The sequence below is a fragment of the Capronia coronata genome (assembly GCF_000585585.1).
Source record: "Capronia coronata CBS 617.96 chromosome Unknown acBCG-supercont1.2, whole genome shotgun sequence".
Taxonomy (NCBI): domain Eukaryota; kingdom Fungi; phylum Ascomycota; class Eurotiomycetes; order Chaetothyriales; family Herpotrichiellaceae; genus Capronia; species Capronia coronata.
This window is the reverse complement of record NW_006912894.1, coordinates 975,787-993,976: the sequence shown is the minus strand read 5'-3', so window position 1 is coordinate 993,976 and position 18,190 is coordinate 975,787. Positions and strand designations below refer to the sequence as shown.

The 18,190-nt window shown below is 52.6% G+C and overlaps 3 protein-coding genes across 3 annotated transcripts; 1 reads left to right on the top strand and 2 right to left on the bottom strand.

Moving 5' to 3' along the window:
• Positions 1-1,075: 1,075 nt before the first annotated feature.
• A1O1_02022 (uncharacterized protein) lies at positions 1,076-1,981 on the bottom strand (the record flags this gene model as incomplete). Its single annotated transcript, XM_007722934.1, has 1 exon — positions 1,076-1,981. One exon carries the CDS (start codon positions 1,979-1,981, stop codon positions 1,076-1,078), a length of 906 nt encoding a protein of 301 aa, XP_007721124.1.
• Positions 1,982-2,428: 447 nt separating this feature from the next.
• On the top strand, positions 2,429-4,635 carry A1O1_02021 (anaphase-promoting complex subunit 6; the record flags this gene model as incomplete). The annotated part of the gene is made up of 2 exons (XM_007722933.1): positions 2,429-2,525; positions 2,576-4,635. The coding sequence occupies 2 exons, from the start codon at positions 2,429-2,431 to the stop codon at positions 4,633-4,635; spliced, it is 2,157 nt and encodes a 718-aa protein (XP_007721123.1).
• Positions 4,636-6,396: 1,761 nt separating this feature from the next.
• On the bottom strand, positions 6,397-17,849 carry A1O1_02020 (transformation/transcription domain-associated protein; the record flags this gene model as incomplete). The annotated part of the gene is made up of 2 exons (XM_007722932.1): positions 6,397-17,735; positions 17,792-17,849. 2 exons carry the CDS (start codon positions 17,847-17,849, stop codon positions 6,397-6,399), a joined length of 11,397 nt encoding a protein of 3,798 aa, XP_007721122.1.
• Between the last annotated feature and the right edge of the window lie 341 nt (positions 17,850-18,190).

Below are 18,190 nucleotides of genomic sequence, written 5' to 3'. Positions count from 1 at the left end.
CGTTTACTGGCTTCGGCTTGGTCGGCGAAATAGGCTGCAGTGGGAGCTGGGTAATATCCGCACCGGGGATGCGGGTCGAAGTACTAGTAGTTCAAGTTGTCGACGAAGTTGGTCTGGAAGCTGCCGCTGCCGCTGCCAGGTTGGACGATCAGGGAAGGAAGTCGATGGTCCAGGCCGGATGCATTTCTTTACCTTTGGCCAGGGTCTCGGTGAAGGCTTCGAGGGCGAATTGGATTTGCTGTATGGGGCCAAAAGTGAGAAACGGTCTTTTCGTTAGCCCGGGTCCAGCTTGGTGGGGTTTTGATGATAGTAATGATGATGATGATGAAGATGGTAATGAAGGCAATTCTCGATTGATATCCAATTCTGCCTTGTTTGTTTGATCGGATCTAGGGTTGCAGAGACGGAATGGTATATTGTGTGCCATAGTAAGGTCTCCCTCAACTTGCATGACAAGTGGTTTGGAATGAGACCGGGGACTTCTAGAAGTCAACCTGGCATGATAGAAGGCCGAACAGGGAAAGGGAACACAAGATCCGGCCGCCCACCGAACTGATCTGCATGACTAACCCAGCCTGCCTGTCCCGGCCGGAATGGTCGCTCTGAGAACGGAGAACGGGCAAGACAGCCTTGGTCACGTCACATTCACGGCGACGGCGCCCCAGAAGTTGGTCTCCATCTGGGACAGCGTGCAGTAGGTGGACTCCAGCTTGTGCTGAGTAAGAGACAGAACAACACTGTCAGTCAACTCTCGAAGCTGCGTGTGGAAACGGAGTGCTTGGTGTTGACTGCAGTATCATAGCAGCATCCGGTTTGCACACTCCCGGCTTCGCGGTCAGGGAGAGGGTTCGTGTATAGGGCCAGTAAGGCCTCCATGGTGATATCTCATGCGGATAACTCTTGAGTGATAAGCGGCAAGGTAGCTGCATATAGGCAGATTCTAGAGGATGCGACGTGGCAGTTGCCATATGCTCCAGCCGATGCTCCCATAGCTGCCGCATCAGGGGTAGATTATCGTTGGCTGCATCGGAGCAGCGCCCAAGATATTCCATAACCTGCGAGCACTGCACCTCATCTAGTCATCATCAGAATCATAGTCTCCAAGATCCAGCCCAGCTGGTTTCGACACGACTGCTGGCTGTGGCGGTTGAACCGCTGGCTCAGTCTTCCGCACTAAGCCCGGAACCAGGGGTTTCTTGAACTTCTTGACCCTGTCGAACGTTGGTGCGGGTGGCGATTCTGCAGGCGAGTCCAACAGTTTGGAAGCATGCTGGGCCTGCAGTTTGGCGTCTTCTTCAAGCCGGGCTCTTTCGACGTTGGCGGCCTCGAACGCCTTCCGCGCCGCCTCAGCATCTGCCCGCTCCTCAGCCTCTCGTTGTTCTCTGGCCAGGTCTCGGACTTGGCTGAGAGCCTGGTCTTCTTTGACGCCTTTCTCGCCGCGCTCTATCCGGGCGTTCCTCTGCATGATTTCATCCAAGGCGTCGGCGACCTGCATTTCGCGCTTGCTCTCTTCCATCTTCTGCTCGAGTTCTTCCATGGCGTTTCGTTCGGCGGTCTCGGCCTCGTCGGCCTCCTCCCTCTCCAGCCGGTCCAGACGCTGTTCATCAGTCTCTTTCAACTCGGCACTGTCCGAGTCCCGCCACGACTCGAAGTTGCGTTTGGCCCCGCGTTCACAAGTATAGTCCATGTTCTTCGGGTCAGTCTTGAAGGTGATTTCGGAACTGCATCTCGTGCAGCGGATGTAGAAGCGGTAGATGGTGATGGCGAGATACTTCTCGTCGGTGGTCTCCTTGCGCGCGTTGAACTTGCGCCCTTTGTAGATGTATTCGCCACAAGATGTACACTTCATGCTGAACGGCGCCATCAGTCGCACGGGGATGGTCTTGGGTCCGGTCGGTCGCAGATGTTTGGGCGTGCGGGCGATCTTGGACGGATCGAAGTCCGGGGGATAGTATTTGGTGAGGACTTTTCGTTCAGACATCTTGAAGAGATCGAGGCGAAGACGATTGCAGGTCACAGCAGCCGGGTTCAGAAGTAGAGAAGTGAAAGATATATCAAACTGGAAGAGACTGAGAACTTGAACATCGATCGCAGGCGGCAATCGAGTTGAAGTTGGACTTTCTGTAAGCAGCCAATCGGAGACAAGAATTGGACAGCGCGTCACTTTGTAACTTTGTCGCCCTTTGACTTCGACCGCATTCATTCGACCGCAATCAATTACAACAAACATTCACTCACTCATTCATTCACCCGCCAACATTCAGACTGGATTGATGGAGGTTGAAGGTACCTAGACGAGAGATGCTGTCAGAGAATACCTCCCTCCGTCTAACTTCCACCCTTCTCTTCTCTCCTGGCACGCCTCAAAGGCGACTGACTGTCCCTCTCACCAACTGAAGGACGTCCCACTCTACCTCGACCCCAAGCAATGGACAAATATCTGCGGACTTGGAGACAAGATGCGTTGAACAAGGGCCAACATGACTCGGCCATTTATATTGGAGACAAGGTCCTCGCTCTGACAAGTATGTGAGTAGCAAACCTCAACCGTCAGCCACAATTAACGCCCTGCAAGACAGTGATGCCGACGCATTCTGGCTGGCCCAGGTGCATTTTGGAAACAACAACTTCACTCGTGCCCTTGCCCTACTTTCCCGAAAAGACCTCATCAACCGCAGTCTATCATGTCGATACCTCGCCGCGCACTGTTACATCAAACAGGGCAGATACGAACAAGCCCTGGTCATCCTCGGCGAAGAGAATCCCACGCATCTGATCACCACGTCGCATAATGCACGGAGGAAACTGGCACATACCAATGGCAACTCCCACAAGAGCATCACCCACAGAGGTGGCAGAACGCAAAGAGACCGGATAGAACTGAGCGAAGAGCGTGAACGGGACCGGGAGTCGGAAAAAGAACTCAAGTTCCAGGCGGGCATGTGTTATCTGCGAGGGCTATGCTTTGCGAAGAGAAACGCCTTCGATCGAGCCAGAGACTGTTATAAAGACGCCGTGCGCATAGACGTGCAGTGTTTCGAGGCCTTTGACCAACTCATGCAGAACTCACTGATGTCTCCTGCCGAGGAATTGGCCTTCCTGGAAGAGCTAGACTTTGACTCCATTCGGGTGGAAGACCAATCTCTAGCACAGGAGGCAGCACATTTCACGAAACTACTCTACACCACCCGCTTGTCAAAGTACTCGTCACCGGCCACTCTGGCAAATGCCACCGAAACCCTGTCCACGCACTACAACCTCGCCTCGAACGCCGACCTACTCCTCACACGAGCCGAGACGCTCTTCACACAGTGTCGATTTCACGAGGCTCTTGCCATAACCACCAGCATCTTGAATTCTCAGGATAGCTCGACTGGCTCGACGGACATATCTTCCACCAACACTAATGCCTCTCTCGGTCACACTCCTCGGCTGTACCCGCTGCACCTTGCTGTCCTTTATGAGACTGGCGCTCATAATACTCTGTTTCATCTCTCGCATACCTTGGCCACCCATGCGCCCCACGAATCCTACACCTATCTAGCAATAGGGACCTACTATTTGTCCACCTTCCGCATAGCCGAGGCGCGCCGGTTCTTCTCCAAGGCATCGTTGATGGATCCACACTCGGCCGCGGCCTGGATCGGGTTCGCCCACACTTTTGCTGCTGAAGGCGAACATGACCAGGCAGTGGCCGCTTATTCTACAGCGGCAAGATTGTTCCAGGGCAGTCATTTGCCCCAGCTCTTTCTGGGCATGCAACATCTCGCCCTGAACAACATGCAGCTTGCCTGGGAGTACAGCCTCGCAGCATTCCAGAAAAGTGGGGGTGGTCTCAGCGGCGGGACCGAGAAAGAGCTGACCGAAAGGATCTTCAGCAGCACTGCCTCTCTTGGGGGCGATCCGCTGGTGCTCAACGAGATTGGCGTGATCCTGTACCACCAGTCCAATCTTCCCGCGGCGGCCAAGCTGTTCCATCGATCCCTCGAGCTGGCGTCGGAGTTGGGCTTCGACATGACCTCGTGGGTCGCGACACGGGCGAACTTAGCTCATGCGCTCAGACGGCTGGGCAGATTCGAAGAATCGTTGGCCGAGTTTGACGAATGCCTGCGGACCGCCACGGGAGGCGCCGCTCCAGCCTCAGCCTACGAGCCTGGCCATGGCATGTCGGCTTTTGCACATTTGAGTCTTGCCGGCTCAAGCACGGGTCTCAACCCCAGCGGTGCTGCCGGGGGCTACGACGAGCGGAACCTGATCGGCAGCATCCATACCAGTCGAGGTTTGGTTCTGCTGAGCATGGTCGGGCGCACGAGGGAGGCTGTCATGGCCCTCCACGAGGCCGTCCGTGTCCTCGGCGGAGACGCCGGAGGGGGCGGTGTGGCCGGGTCGCTCCTCAGCCGTGCAATGGAGTTCTGGGCCCTCGAGGAAGACCAGGAGTCAGATGAGAACGAGGACCCGATTCCGTTTTCACGCGATTCCGCCGCTGGCGCGCCGCCGTCCAGAGGCCGAGGAAAGGATCTCAATGCCTTTGCGGAGCCCACTTCAACGCATTCCACTAATCAACGTAAAGCCGGCCAACGTATGGACGGAGATGCCGATGAGCTTCTCAATGCAGCCTTAGCCGCTGTTCGATGATCAAGGCTTAGGGTCGCCTTGGAGCGGAAAACGCCCGGCTCTGGCATTTCCCGTGGCTTTGGCTTGTTGCAGGGCTTGTGGTCATTTCGCCATCATGACCGAAGGACTTCTTGGTTGGATGCTTGCAGAGCGTGATACCAATACCCGAGCCCGAAGGAGACCACCCACGATACGTCTCATGAATGAACCTTCCGGAGAGCTGAGCCAGCCAGCCCTCAAACTGTTTTACAGCGGTCTGGTCTGGTCTGGTCTGGTCTTTGGAGGGATGATTCCGTAGGACATGCTCAAAGGCATCATCATATTACAGACGTGGACGCAGTCGCAGACAAGGTCCGTTGACCGTACTGTTGGATGACATTGACATCCTTTCTATTGATGGATAGATATATATCCATCTTCTGACTCGGTTGGATCACGATGAGTCTTTCATCATTCATCGTTCATGTCTTTTTTTCTTCCTTTCTTCCTTTCCTCCTTTCTTCCTGTTCCCGCCGAACGAATCAGATGCCTGATTATGAGGCACGGAAAATGGAAAATTGGAAACGGAAAACAGAGAACGGAGAGAGAGAAGGAAGGACACCAGTCTAGTCTAGCATCATTTGATCCAATGGGTCTCCCTACCAAACCGCCGCCGCTAATGGAGAAATGTCGATATAAAAACCCTGTTAAGACGCCTATGATATGACGAGCGCAGTATGATGCATGTGTATCGTTGTATGAAACCCAACTCGAACTGGCTGTGTCTGTCTCTGGGTTAGGTACAGGTAGCTCCAATGCAGACAAACGATAAAACATGTCAGTGACTTTCGTTTCCTTTCGGAAGCGCAGTCACTATCAATATCAATCAATAGAGATAAATGATGGATGGGCCACCAAACTGCATTTTCGGATCTTCTTTCTTATATTCCTTCCATTCGAGTTCTCCTAGTTGTCAACCATTGATTGCTTGACCAGAAAACCTTTCTCGTTCTAACGCCCGACTTCTGAATGACAAGCGAGCGCATCAACTACTACTAAAGCTCCAAATTGAGTATTCCGAAACGTGAACAGATATATCGGTAGATAGCTAGCTGGCTGGGTCTTGTTACGAGAAAAGAGAACCAATATCAATATCAATGTCAATATCAGTATCAGTATCAGTATCAACATCAAAGGAACGGGAAGAACAAAACCCAAAGTCGGCAATCATCAAAAAGCCGAAATTCCAAGTCGAATTGGAATGATACCGCTTTCGTAAAGATCTACATGGGAAAAAGCCAGGGAACGGTTATCGTGATGGTAGAATCCATAAAATATAAAGAGGACAATTCATGCTGCTGCTGCTAGGGATTGAGAATCCCCGAAAGGAACGTTGCCCCATGAAACTCCTGGACATCATTCCCTGTATACCTCGACCAGGCTTTTCTCCTGCATGTCCTGAATGTAATCCCGTGGGAAATCTCGTGTTGAACGCCATATCTAAACGCCGTCGCATATAAGACACAATGACCCAAGCCCCTTTTCAACCATGATCATCGTTGTGCTGCTGTTGAGCCTCGAGTGTGAGTGATCAAGGCAATCTCATCCCATTGTGGCGAAAAGTAAAGCAAAGCGATGACAGCGTCAATTGAAACCCCTCACCATGTTGCAAGATAACCTCCGAGCCATACCGCGAGCTGTCGTCTCTCCTCTGCCATCATCCGGTATATATCATAGTCAAACCCCGCCCAAACGCCCTTGCTGCGTTCCATCCCATATGCCACAAAACCACTCTCTGACTGATTACAGCCACGGCATCCACAATCCATCCATTGCACTGAGCTTCATAGGGTCGGTCGCCCTACTGACCAGGTCCACCACATTTTGGCAAGCCGGTAATACACCATTGACGCCGCCGTCACTGCCTATACTGCCCTGCGTCTTGGCCAGTGTCAAGGCTCGACGAACAACGAAATCCACATTTTGAGCCACAAGTTCCCGGAGGTGTTGACCTTCCATCTTCGGCTCGTTCGCACTTGAGGATTGAGACCGGCTTGCGGCCCAGTTGTACATTTCGTCGCGAACGAAGATGCTGAGTTGTTGCTCCATCTCGTAGCCTTGATCTTGTTCGGCCAGGCATCTCGCGATGGCCATGAGGGACGCTGTAAAGATGCCCTCAACGGCCAAGGGCCCCATCAATGTTTGGATATTGGGGCTCAGACGGAACGGCACAGCTTCAGGATTGAAGAAGTACGCGCGAGCCGAGTTGAGGTTGGGCAGGAGATCGCTCGCCCAAATGTCGCCGGTGGAACGAGAGATGAAGTATTTCATGGGGTAGCGAGCCGACATGTGCATGATATAGGTCATGAACGTAGTGGCGGCAAACTGGTAGGCGAACTGACGGCGGAACAGCCAGAAGTCTGCAAAACTCGGGTATGTCGACTGGAAGTAGTGCAGAGCAATGGTATTGGGCACCCATCGCTCCTGGATTGCGTTGAAGATCTCCGTCTTCATGACCGTCAGTTGATCCGGAGTCCGTGGCGTAGTCTTTTGCTGTTCGGCAACAGCCCTCGACTTTTCGAGAACGAAGAGAATCGGATCATCCCGTGACATGCCCGGTGTCTTTCGCACGTAGTCCTCGTAAACGGATTGAAGAGTGACATAGGATGAGTCGTCTTGCACCAGGCGGATGTAGGGGGCAATCGGCACGAAGATGGGGAGATGGAAATAAAGATTGCGACGTCGAGACTCTTTGCGTTTGGCCAGGGTCTGATTGAAGATGCGGAAGAGCTGAACAATGCGCTCCTCGCGGCGCACCTTGCCACCGGTAGGATGCTGAACGGCGAACGGATGTAACGAGCCGTCGTGGCCACGGATGGTCAGTCGACGATGGCAGATACTATTGCCTCGAACAAGTTCAACCGTGGGCATGAAACGCTCGATTCGCACAAAATCAGTGTTCTTATCCTTGTGCTGCTGGTATTGCCCAGGAACCTCTACCGAGTCATCGAACTTGAGAAACTTGAATTCGCTTAGATGGTGACTGTAAGACTCGAGGGGAGCCCATTGTTGTCGATGGTCGAGTTTCTGTTCGAACTTGTCCCGCCAGCGTCGGAGCTTGTGGATGTATTCGTACATGGTCGGCCTGGTCTGGACGAAGTCGGCTTCAAATGACTTGCGGATGTGCGCAGGCAGAACCGAGGTCACGAACCGGGCAATGTTGGCTTCCGTGGACGGCGGAAGTTTGGCCCCTTCGGCGTAAGTCAACGGAGCCCGGCTGATGTATGCTAGACCGTCGTTCAACAGGGCCACAATGAGACGATGCGCATCTTCGTCTGGTGGACATTTGAAATGCTTGGACAGCTGGTCCGTCATGGTCTCCATGGAGAGAGCAAGCAATGGGAAGGCGGTCTTCAGTCCAGCCATGATCTCGTCGGTGTAGTCCCACGGCTTCTTCGGTTCCTCTTTGTGTGCCACGTCGGTGCCGTTGGCCTGCTTGTCTCCGTTGGGCTCTTGTTTTGGCTTGGGAGACGACGACCCATTGACGGAAGCTTCGCCATTGGCCGTTCCCGGTCGCGAATTCGCCTCTGCCTTTTCTTGCTGAGCCTTGAGCTGACGTTTCTGGGCTTCGAATTGTTTCTTCTTCGTCAAGAACTCCTCTCTTGTCGCCCGCAGATGATAGAAGAGTGCCTGAGGGAACGCTTTGGCAATCTTGACCAGCACTGTCTTGGTCAGACGAGCTTCTTTATGCTCAAGACTGCCCAGGAGCTGAGGCACGAATGTGGTCCAGTACCACACAGGAGTCTCGCCCTTGAAATCCTCAAATGCCTTTGCAATATGGCCCTCTTCGTCGTCAAGACTGAGCAACCATAACACTCGACTGAGCATCTTTCTCGACTTGGCGCTCTTATACAGGCCGGCCGCCTCCAAATAGCAACTGACCGCATTGCTTGCCGCTTCGATGTTGGTCGGGTTCTCCTTGAACTTGCGATCAGAGTATTGACCCCACTCAGCCCAGGCCTTTGGCAACCGAAGATCATAATACAGGGCAACACCGAAAGCTTCGTTTGCTTCTTCGGCATGCTGGAGCTTGGCCAGAAACATGCCCTTCAGGGTATAGAACTCGGCCTTCTGCTGGGCGCCAAAATAGTTAAGATTGGTGTTATTGATCACGTCCAAGCCGTTGTTCAGCTCCATCTTGTTCTGATAGTGGCATTTGGCTTGCTCCCTCAATTTGAGGAAAGCCTCTTGAATCTCGATATTGGGCAAGGTGTAGATCTTTCCGAGCTGGTTGATGCACACATCCGGCATTTGATGCTTGCGAGCGACGTGTGCGAACTTGTTAATGATCCACGCGGTCTCATGATAGCCTCGGAATGCGTAGGAATTGCTGCCAACGTTGTTCCCTCCTTGTGGAATGAGTGGCAGATACGTCGAGTTGACCAGCTGGAAGACGTGCTGCCGCCAGGTGACTAGGTCTTGCCATGCATTGATATCGTCCCATATGTTTGGCAGGCGATCGCGCCATGCTTGGAGCAACAATTTGACTTCCTGTGATTTGCTGTCCAGATTGCGCTCATTTGTACCCATGAGACTGTCGCAGATGACACTGGCGTCGTGCAGCTCCACCAGCTGCTGGAAGTTTTGCAAGATGGGAATGTGTGCATTCGTGATACGACGGGGAAGTTGATGCCATTTCCGGATGGATAGCTGGATTGCCTCGTCGCAAACATGTTGGAACTCGGCGCGCGACACTTGCTTAGAGTTGTACCGCAACAGAGCCATGAAAGCCTGGAAGAATGTCCGTCTTGGGGTTGGTGCATCGGAGACCGACTTGATCATCGAGTCCAGCTGGTTGCGATTCTCGTCTCCCGACCAAGCCTCGTAGTTTCGCCAGGCTGATTCGAGGAGGAGGTCACTGAAGTTCTCATGCTTCGCAAACTCGCCGAGTATATCCCACTGCTGCAACTTCTGTGCGCAAATCATCCAGTGGTCTTCCCACAAGTAGTATTCTCCCTGGGAAAAGGGGACGACGCCGGTCCTAGCTTTGACCTGCGCCGACTCCCACAGCTGTTGTGCCTTGTCCCACATTCCATGTTGTTCATAAGACAGAGCGGCATTGGTCTCCATGAACTTGCATCGTCTTCTCCACGTACCATAGAATAGATCGTCCTCCTGGAGACCGGCGTACACCTCCACTAAAGCGTCAAGGTTGCTCTCGCGGACTTGAGGTGTATCAATCAAAGGATCCACGGCAGCTTCCTCCAGATAGATGAGGGCAGTGTACCACGCATCATAAGTCTTGCTGAGAAACTTCATGACATGGGGTGGTACCTTGAATCTTGGTCGTGCACGAACAGCTCCTTCAAGCAATGCTTGCACAACATTGGGCCGCAAGTTTAGCTGCCGTTGATGATACTCCCGAGTCAAAAGAGTCACCATGCCTTTCTCCAGATCAAGTCGTTCGTCCTTGTTCAGTGCAGACCAGCACAGAGGGAAAAGCTTGACCCAGACATCGTACGCCAGGGTGTCGTCTGTGTGCTGTAATTGAGTGATGGGGTCGAGCAGATCCCGAACCTTGACTTCCTGAATCTCATGATTGAAACGTTGCTGGGCCACGACAAGCGCCTCAAGACTGTCCTCGATCAACAGGTCGTCCTTTCTTTGTTCTGGGTTGACAAAACTTGGACTGAATAGCTCGGACACGGGACACACTCGGACATCTTCAGGATGGAGACGCGCAGGCATGGACATCTCCACAGAGCCCATGATGAGGTGCGAGGCTTGCTTGAGCCAGAATGAGTCCGCGAGAGTGTCCCAGTTCTGAAGGGTCAGGACATAATTCAGCCGGTAGCTAGCGGTCTTGGAGAGGGCGCGATTGAAGATGTTCAAGAATCGGTTTCGCATCTCAACATCTTTGGCACGAGTGCCGATCAAAAAGGCGTGCTCCAAACGCACTGTCAGCTCAGTCCTCGTCACCGTTGGATCCTCATAGATTTTGATCACCAGTTCAAGGAAACGCTCGAGCAGGGTCTGAGTCGGCCACTTTTCAAAGATCAACATCTTGTGCAGAACCGCGGTTTTCTCTTTGAGGGTCGGCCAAGGTTCGTTGGAATCGAACACCCATTTTTCCACCATGTCCAAGACCTTGCTGCACAACTCAACGTTGAAAGACTTCTCCACCAGCGAAGCGAGCACACTGAGAAACGGTCGGCGTTGTTCGTTGAGCTCAGCCATCCGCGAAGACAGGATATCAATGGTCTTCTTGATCAGGTCAACTCCGAGAGCAAATTCGTAAGGATCCATCAGTGGTTCGCCCAGACGCCAACCCTGTGGTGGCGGTCCCGGCGGTATCACGTATGCGTTGATGTGCTCCTTTGCAAGCTTTTGTTGCAACGCTTTCATTGCGCCATTAACATGGTCATCAACGTCACTGGGTCGTACCAAGGACAATGTCCAGAGATTGTTGATGCCAGAGATGTAGTTCCCAGATGAAAGGGCTTCTCCGATCAAGACTTTGGAATATCTGGTAGGGAAGTCCGAGGGGGGAGTGTCGAGTTCCATCGCATCCTCATCTTCCGCTCTCTGCTTCGGGGCGGCTTCGAGAACGCGACGAACCAGAGGAAGAGACTTGTCGTCATCCTTGACCAGGTGCAGACAGTCTTGAATCTCAGGTTCTTCCATCTTGAGCGGCTTCTCCAGGAGGTTCCGCACCCTCTCCATATGACTCATGATCCATTCATCGGACTTCGTGCTCAAGAGGATGCGCATAACTTGCAAAGCATTGATCATGCAGGTCAGTTGCTTTTCATCTACCTTGTCGGCCTTCTCGCCACTCAGGATGGGTTCCAGGAGCTTCTCGTAAAGCCCGACGTCGACGTCCGCCCATAGGTTGGGAGCTAGCAGGTCGCGGAGAAGCTGCACGGCTTTCTTGACCAGGTCGTTAGATAAAGCCTGCTGTTGAGCTTTCTGCATCGTCTTAGCCTTCAGTTCCGCCGCTGGAACAGGGAACCGTTCAGGCAGCGCAGTGATGAAAGTGATCATATATTTCACAACGAGTGTCCGAAGCTCCAGCGGTATCTGGTATTCGGCCTTCTCCTTCACTGGCGGCGGTTGAAGTGGCTGTGCGCCTGTTGAGTCTCGTTTGAGCGAAGGACTCAACTCCGTTGTCGACTGCGATGGAGAGACCGCAGATACCCGACGGGTTTCCCATTGCAATACCAATGAGATCAGAGCCAATGCAAGCTTCTTGTTCTCGTTCGAGGGATTTGGCGGAGGAGCAATCTTATGAAGCATCTGGACGATTGTGGGGATGAAGAACTCCCGGGATTCGTAGAACAAGTCTGGTTGCCGCACGATGAAGTTGAAGATGCTCTGGACTTGTTGTAGATTTCCTGTTTCTTCATTGAGGATCTTTCGAGGGAGACGAGCCCAGTGCGGCGATCGTTTGTCTCCAGGAGCATTCGTGGCACCTCCCATTCTGGCCGGGAGAACAGGAGCCAGAACCTCCAGTGCCTGCGTAACCAGAGCCTTGCCCTCGTTCTGGTGAGCCTTCAGGAGTTGGTTGTAGATCTGAATTGCGATCTTTGCAGGTGTGTCATAAGATCGGATGAAATAACAGATCAGGACGTAGGCGGCATATTTGGTAATGACATCTTCCAGTTTAATATGACCCCATGAATACTTGATGATGTCTTTGCGATCCTCAGACACAGCATCCTTGTGATATTTCAGCACAAAGGCTGAGAGTTGCAATGCTTCCATACGGGAATGGTCAATCCCAGGTTGCGACAAATCCTCATTGGCATCAGGGGCGGCCGGCTTCCACAAACGTTCCAGGAAGAGATTGAACAGCTTATGGTCCGCTAAAGGACCGGCTTTGGGATCACCACGAGTATTCTGCACATCTCTAGCCATCGTCGGGTTCACAACGTTGTGCAAGAGGAATGACTTCACCTTGTGCGACTCGGTCTTCTGAGAATATATCTCGAGGCATCTTTCAATGATATTGAATCGCAGGCTAGTCGATTCTTCCGTGATAATGGCATCGAACAGAAATTTCGTCAACTTCAGCGGGGATTTGATCTGCCCTTGGGCGGATGAAGAAAAAACCTCCATCATGAAATCAAGATCTTGGAGTGCCGACTCAAGATACTGTGCTAGCACGTCCATGAGTTGATCTCCTGCTTGTTCTGCGCGAAGTCGCTGCGAAGGCTGCAGCAGATCCCTCCGAAGTTGTCCTTCAAGCTCTCGACCAGCCGCAAGGACTTTGAGGCGGAGCGGCTCCTGCTCACGCAGCCAAGCTTTTGAGGACCCGAACATGCATATCGAATGGACGATATGGATACCATTGATCGCTGCCGTGTGCCGTTGCGGGGCAGTCTCAGCCTCAAAGGCTGCCTTGATGAACGCTTCAGTGTTGTTCATGACGGTCTCGCGCAGAGCTGGACTCGATTCCGATGCCAGAAGTTGCCCAAAGAATCGGCCGTACTTCTCGTCTTGAAGCCTACTTTGGAAGAACGACCAGGTCTCCTGTGGGTATTTGTCGAGGTACAGAATCAGTGGTTTCCTGAAAGGGCTGGCCACGGTCCGGCGTAACTTTGCCTCTAGGTCAAGAACGTTGTTGATGAGGTCAGGCATGAAGCTGGTGGCAGCCGGAGGCAGGAGGTGAAAGACGTTGAAGATCGCCGTCACAATCTTCATTTGTTGATTTTGCTCAATCAGTCCAAACGAGACCTTCTGCAGCAACTGGTCATCCGCTATCACTCTCATATGCTCGAGCAATCGAGCACCGATTTCCACTTTGAAATAATTGGTCAGCAGCGCCAACAGCCTTGCGAGTCCTTCCAGTCCGGCCACCGTAAGTCTCTTTGAGTCTTGCAAATTCATCAAGATGGGTCTTAGGCCGTTTTGGAGCAAGTCCTTGGGAAGTTTGGTGGTTTGGACCAAGACCTCCTTCAAGCCTGCATTAGCAGCGTCGATGATCTCCGGGGACTTGGAGTAAAGCAGCTTGAAGAAGACGGTAATGATCCGGGCGCGACTGGTGTTTTGAGGCCCGGTGGCGAAGTCTGGCAGGCTCATGGCAAGCGATAAGAGCTTCAAGCAGGAGACACGGAGATTGACAATTAGCTGCGCATTGTTGTACTCATCAGGTTTTGGATGCAGTATCTCGGCATCGGCATCGGCAAGAGCAAGCGACTCCATCATCAAGCGATTCAACTGATCGTTGAGTGGCACAAGATCGTGGCCCAAACTCAGACAATAAGTGATCGCGTCGATGAATCCGGTCTGCGAGAGAAACGGCAGGGCTCTCAGGGGCTTGTTGAAGATGGGCTGTAAAAGTCGCTCCTTAACCGGTGCGATCAGCTCGTGCACCTCGACACCTACCACTTCTGCCATAACCGAGAATGCACGCTGTGCGGTCTCGCGTGTGTTCTTGTTCATGTGGGAAAGCTCAACGCAGAATGTAATCGAAAGGGCATGTATTGCGCTCTTTTCGTTGGTGAGCATCTCTCGCGTTTGCCCAGCACACACCTTACGAAGGATAAATTCCAGCGTCTCTTGCGCGGTCTTGCGTGTACTCGCTGGAACCTCCTGTGGCGTGTCCTTGATGACAAACAGCAACGCCTTAATGATTTCAAGCTGCTTACTGTTGAGAAAGGCATTCCCCAGGCCAAGCTTGGTGATGACGAACTGGATCCCCAATGTCGCACCCGCTTTTGTGAACCACTCAACTTCGCGACATCTATGGCAGAATGTCTGAATAAGATGGGAGAAGAAGGGAAGCCGGGCAGCCTTTTCTTCACTGCCAAAGATAGTGCGAGCGGCGTCAACAACTGCAACCATCGAAGCTTCAGCTGCTTCTCGAATGGTGACATTGTCCGATGCCAAACAATGGCAAACCACATCGGCAAGAACCCTTGTGCTTAGATGGACGGCCCCTTCCCCGAGGTGGACGTCAAACTCCTTCGTTTTTCGTCCGGCATCGCACAGAGCCTGGCCGAGCTCAACGATGGTGAAATGGCGGGCGATATTCTGTATGAATGCTTCAGCTTGAGGTTTTAGATCCGGCACCGTTGTGGCACTGAAGCAAGCTTTTAACAACTTCTTCAGCGTCTCTTCCTGTTCCCGACGCTTCATCACCGACTTGCCCAGTTCGTTGTCAGCAAGCACATCTGCATACGTGGTGAAGCGGCGGGCGAGAAGGTCATTCGCCTGGAGCCGCAGGAGGGCCGCGAAGTCGTCTGGAATTTGATCAGTACCAATGAGCAGTTTGACCTGGTTGGTGATGAGTTTGAACGACTGCTGTTTATAGTACAGGTCCAGAGGCTTTGTATTTGGGTTCTTCGCCGTCTCGCTCAATCTGCGGATCGCCAAGTCGCAGCCCGTGTCAAGAGGGAAAGCTCGATCGCGGCTCGTATCAATAAGTCTGATATCGAAACTAGGTTCATCATCCGTGTAGCGGCGGTACGTCAGATGATGCGGGTGGTTCAGGAATTTGCGGTTTCGTCCACCAAGCTTGCCCAGGATTCTCATCGTGGTGTGCGAGTGGAAATGCTGATAAGGCTGAGGTTTCAGGTGTTCAAAAAGAGCCGTCATCAAATCATCCATAATGGGAGCCATGATCGGGTCGAGGTAGTCCGCCGTAAGGTTATCAACGCACAGTTCCAGTGTCCTTAGCCCTTGGCCAACAAGATCTGGTCCAGCCCTCAAAGCCACTACCAACGGCCGCATGAGGTGGTTCAGGTGCGGCAACAGGTGACTTAGCCTTGCAGGAACCGTCAACGTTAACTCAACGTAGAGATCCCGATCATGAGGGTCTCTTGCGCCCTGAAGTAGATGGTTGAAAGTCTCTAGTAACATTTCGAGCAGTGGGAGGATCTCCTTGTAGAGAAGCTCGAACCGTCCGCCGCCGATGCTCCTGAACAGAGAGCGAAGCAGGATGAAATAATGGATTGGCTTTTCCGCCGTCACAGATAATTGCACACACTGTGTGATGATCTTTGTGATATGTGGGAGCAGTACCTGTTCGTTGTGGGCAGAAAAGAGCGTGACGGCCATGAACGACAGTTTGAACATCCTCAGAAGGATGGATGAGCGAACGATGTCGGCCGAGCCGACCTCTGGCAGCTTGTCCATCAGATATTGGAGGACCATTCCTGCAAAGGCTGGGGATGTTGCTTCGCTGGCGAGGAAAAATTGGGGAAGGTGAAGAAGCGCCGTGTGTTCGAACATGAGCTCGTGCAAATAAGGTATCTCGGCCTGGAAAACCTCATGGAACGTGGCAGGGTCAATACAGTGGAAGACGGTGCCAAAGCTTTCGAGAAGCTCCTTCTCATCCCGAGTCATCTGCGCCATGGAATGGCTCGCCATGAAATCCACAGGGGAAGAGTATTGGAGATCTGGCACAGGGGCCTCCGCACTGTAATATCGAAAGACCCGAGCGCCCTCATGGAAAAGCTTCGTGATCACAAGCGTCTCTTCAGCATTGTACCCAAAGGAAACTTCGGACCAGTTCATAGGAACGCTGGCTTGGTCAAGATTCAGTCCTGGCGGATTGCAGGTTTTGAGCTGGTAAAACATATTCTTCAAGCCGTTGACCAGATTCTTGAACAGAAATTTGTTGTCGCTGACCGGGTCGGCACCCCGTTCACGCGGATTTGAGGTTTTGATCGGCGTAGCGCTGAAAATGTCCACCTCATCCCAGTCGGGTATGTGATCTTTCTCGTCCATGTACGTCTCTGTCTGGTTTTCTTTGGACTTGTCTGCATATTGTTTGCTGAGCTTGACTGCATTGTTGTATTGATAGTTCATAGCCGCGAACTTGTCGCCGATCGCATCTAGAATCATGATCAGAAAGTACCTCGCATCTTCCTTATTTTCCAGCTTGGTGATGCTCTCGGCCATGTTGAGGAGGAGTTTGGCGCTCATGGTCTGGAAACTCGTGCCGGGGAAATTGTCATGCAGATTCTTGGTGTAGACTTCTATCGTGCGGCGGATCTGATTTCGATCCAGTGAATCTCGAACATGGTGGATCAGGTCGGCGAGCATGCTGTAAGCCAGCGGCCGCATCGTCTCGTAAACGGTCAGGCCATCTCCAATCAGGATCCTTTCGTCCAGCAACTCATCTATCTTGTTCAAAAAGATCTTGCGGTAGTTGAAATTGATGATGTGTCGGATCGCCACAAGTAACTCCTTGCGCGCCCCTGACTTTTCTCGCGGGCAATCTTTGAGCAGTCGAACGACCACGGTGGGCAAGGTGGGCAAGAAATCCGTCAACTGGTTGGCATAGACCCTTAGAAGGTAGGCAAGGAAACTCATGGTCTTAACTTGGGCAGTGATGAAGTCTCCAAATGCTGCTCTGTTCTTGATTTCCTTGCTGACGCCAGTGAAGACGGTTTTGTTGGCGGCGGCTTCGGCATGCGCCTTCTCCTGGGCCTTAGCCTGGAGCAACAGTATGCCTTTGATCGAAGGCACGAATTTCTTGACATTGGCAGCGACTGTGTTGCGGTGCGCTTGGAAAATCGAAACCACAATGATGGGGCATTCTGACAGGACCTTGAAGGAGTGCATGCCTTTCGCCAGTGGTGTGTGCTCTTTCTTCTCATTGCCGGGGTCAGAGACAGTTGTCGCTGGCGAACCGGGTCGAGGAGATTGAAAAGTCTGGCCAGAAGGATTGGGCGTCGAGGAGGTAGCTTGATGATGGGAAGCAGGCGAGTCGAACGTGTCGCGCACCACCTGTTCCATCAATTCGAACATCTCCTGGATAAGATCGAGAAAAGGCTGAACCTTGGAAGCGGTCGCGATCGGCTGATGTCGCTCGATGTCCATGATCGTTTTCAGGCACAGTACTGCGTTGTCCTCGTTTTCAACCCTCACCAGGTCCATGAGCGTTTCCACAACGTCCAAGGCATAGGGCTCAAATTCGGCCGACCCATGTTGTAGTCTGTGAAGTATCTCCAATATCTGGTTTCGAAGGACATGCTCGAACGACGTAGGGTTGAAGTCGGGCTTCCCCTCCAGGATCTTTTTAAACACCGGCCATAGCCTTGCAAGGAACTTAGTGTAAGTCGCAGACACCGAACATAGGTTTTCGGTGGAGTCACGAAGTTCCGTGGCGATGTTGGACTTTGTCCGTGTGTCTAAAGGAACCCAGCTGTCAGTAAAGAACGAGAGATCTCGCTTGGAAGAACCGTACCGATCTTGGGATCAATGAGTCGTGCGGCATAGACATCGATCTTCTGGGAGGCGTCCATGGCTTAGGATATTCCTCAAGCGGCGCCGCTATATCTCAGGCCACGTAGAAGTCTAGACCGCGAGCAGGAGGGTTGTGCGGCAAGAGGTTCAGGCGACTTCATGAGGCCTCTAGAGTAACGAGGTTCATCGGTGCGAATCAACGCCAATTAAATAGTCGCAGAACAAATAAAGGTTCCCTTCCTGTGGCACTCCAAGGTGAAAGAAATACAGGAGTGACACCAGTCGAATTAAAAGGTACGATCAAGGAAAAGTAAAAGATCGAGGTGTTGAGGTGCCCCGTGGCCTCGAAGTGCCTTGTCGAGAGTCCAGTACTTGCACTGATGGGGGACTTTTGCAGAGT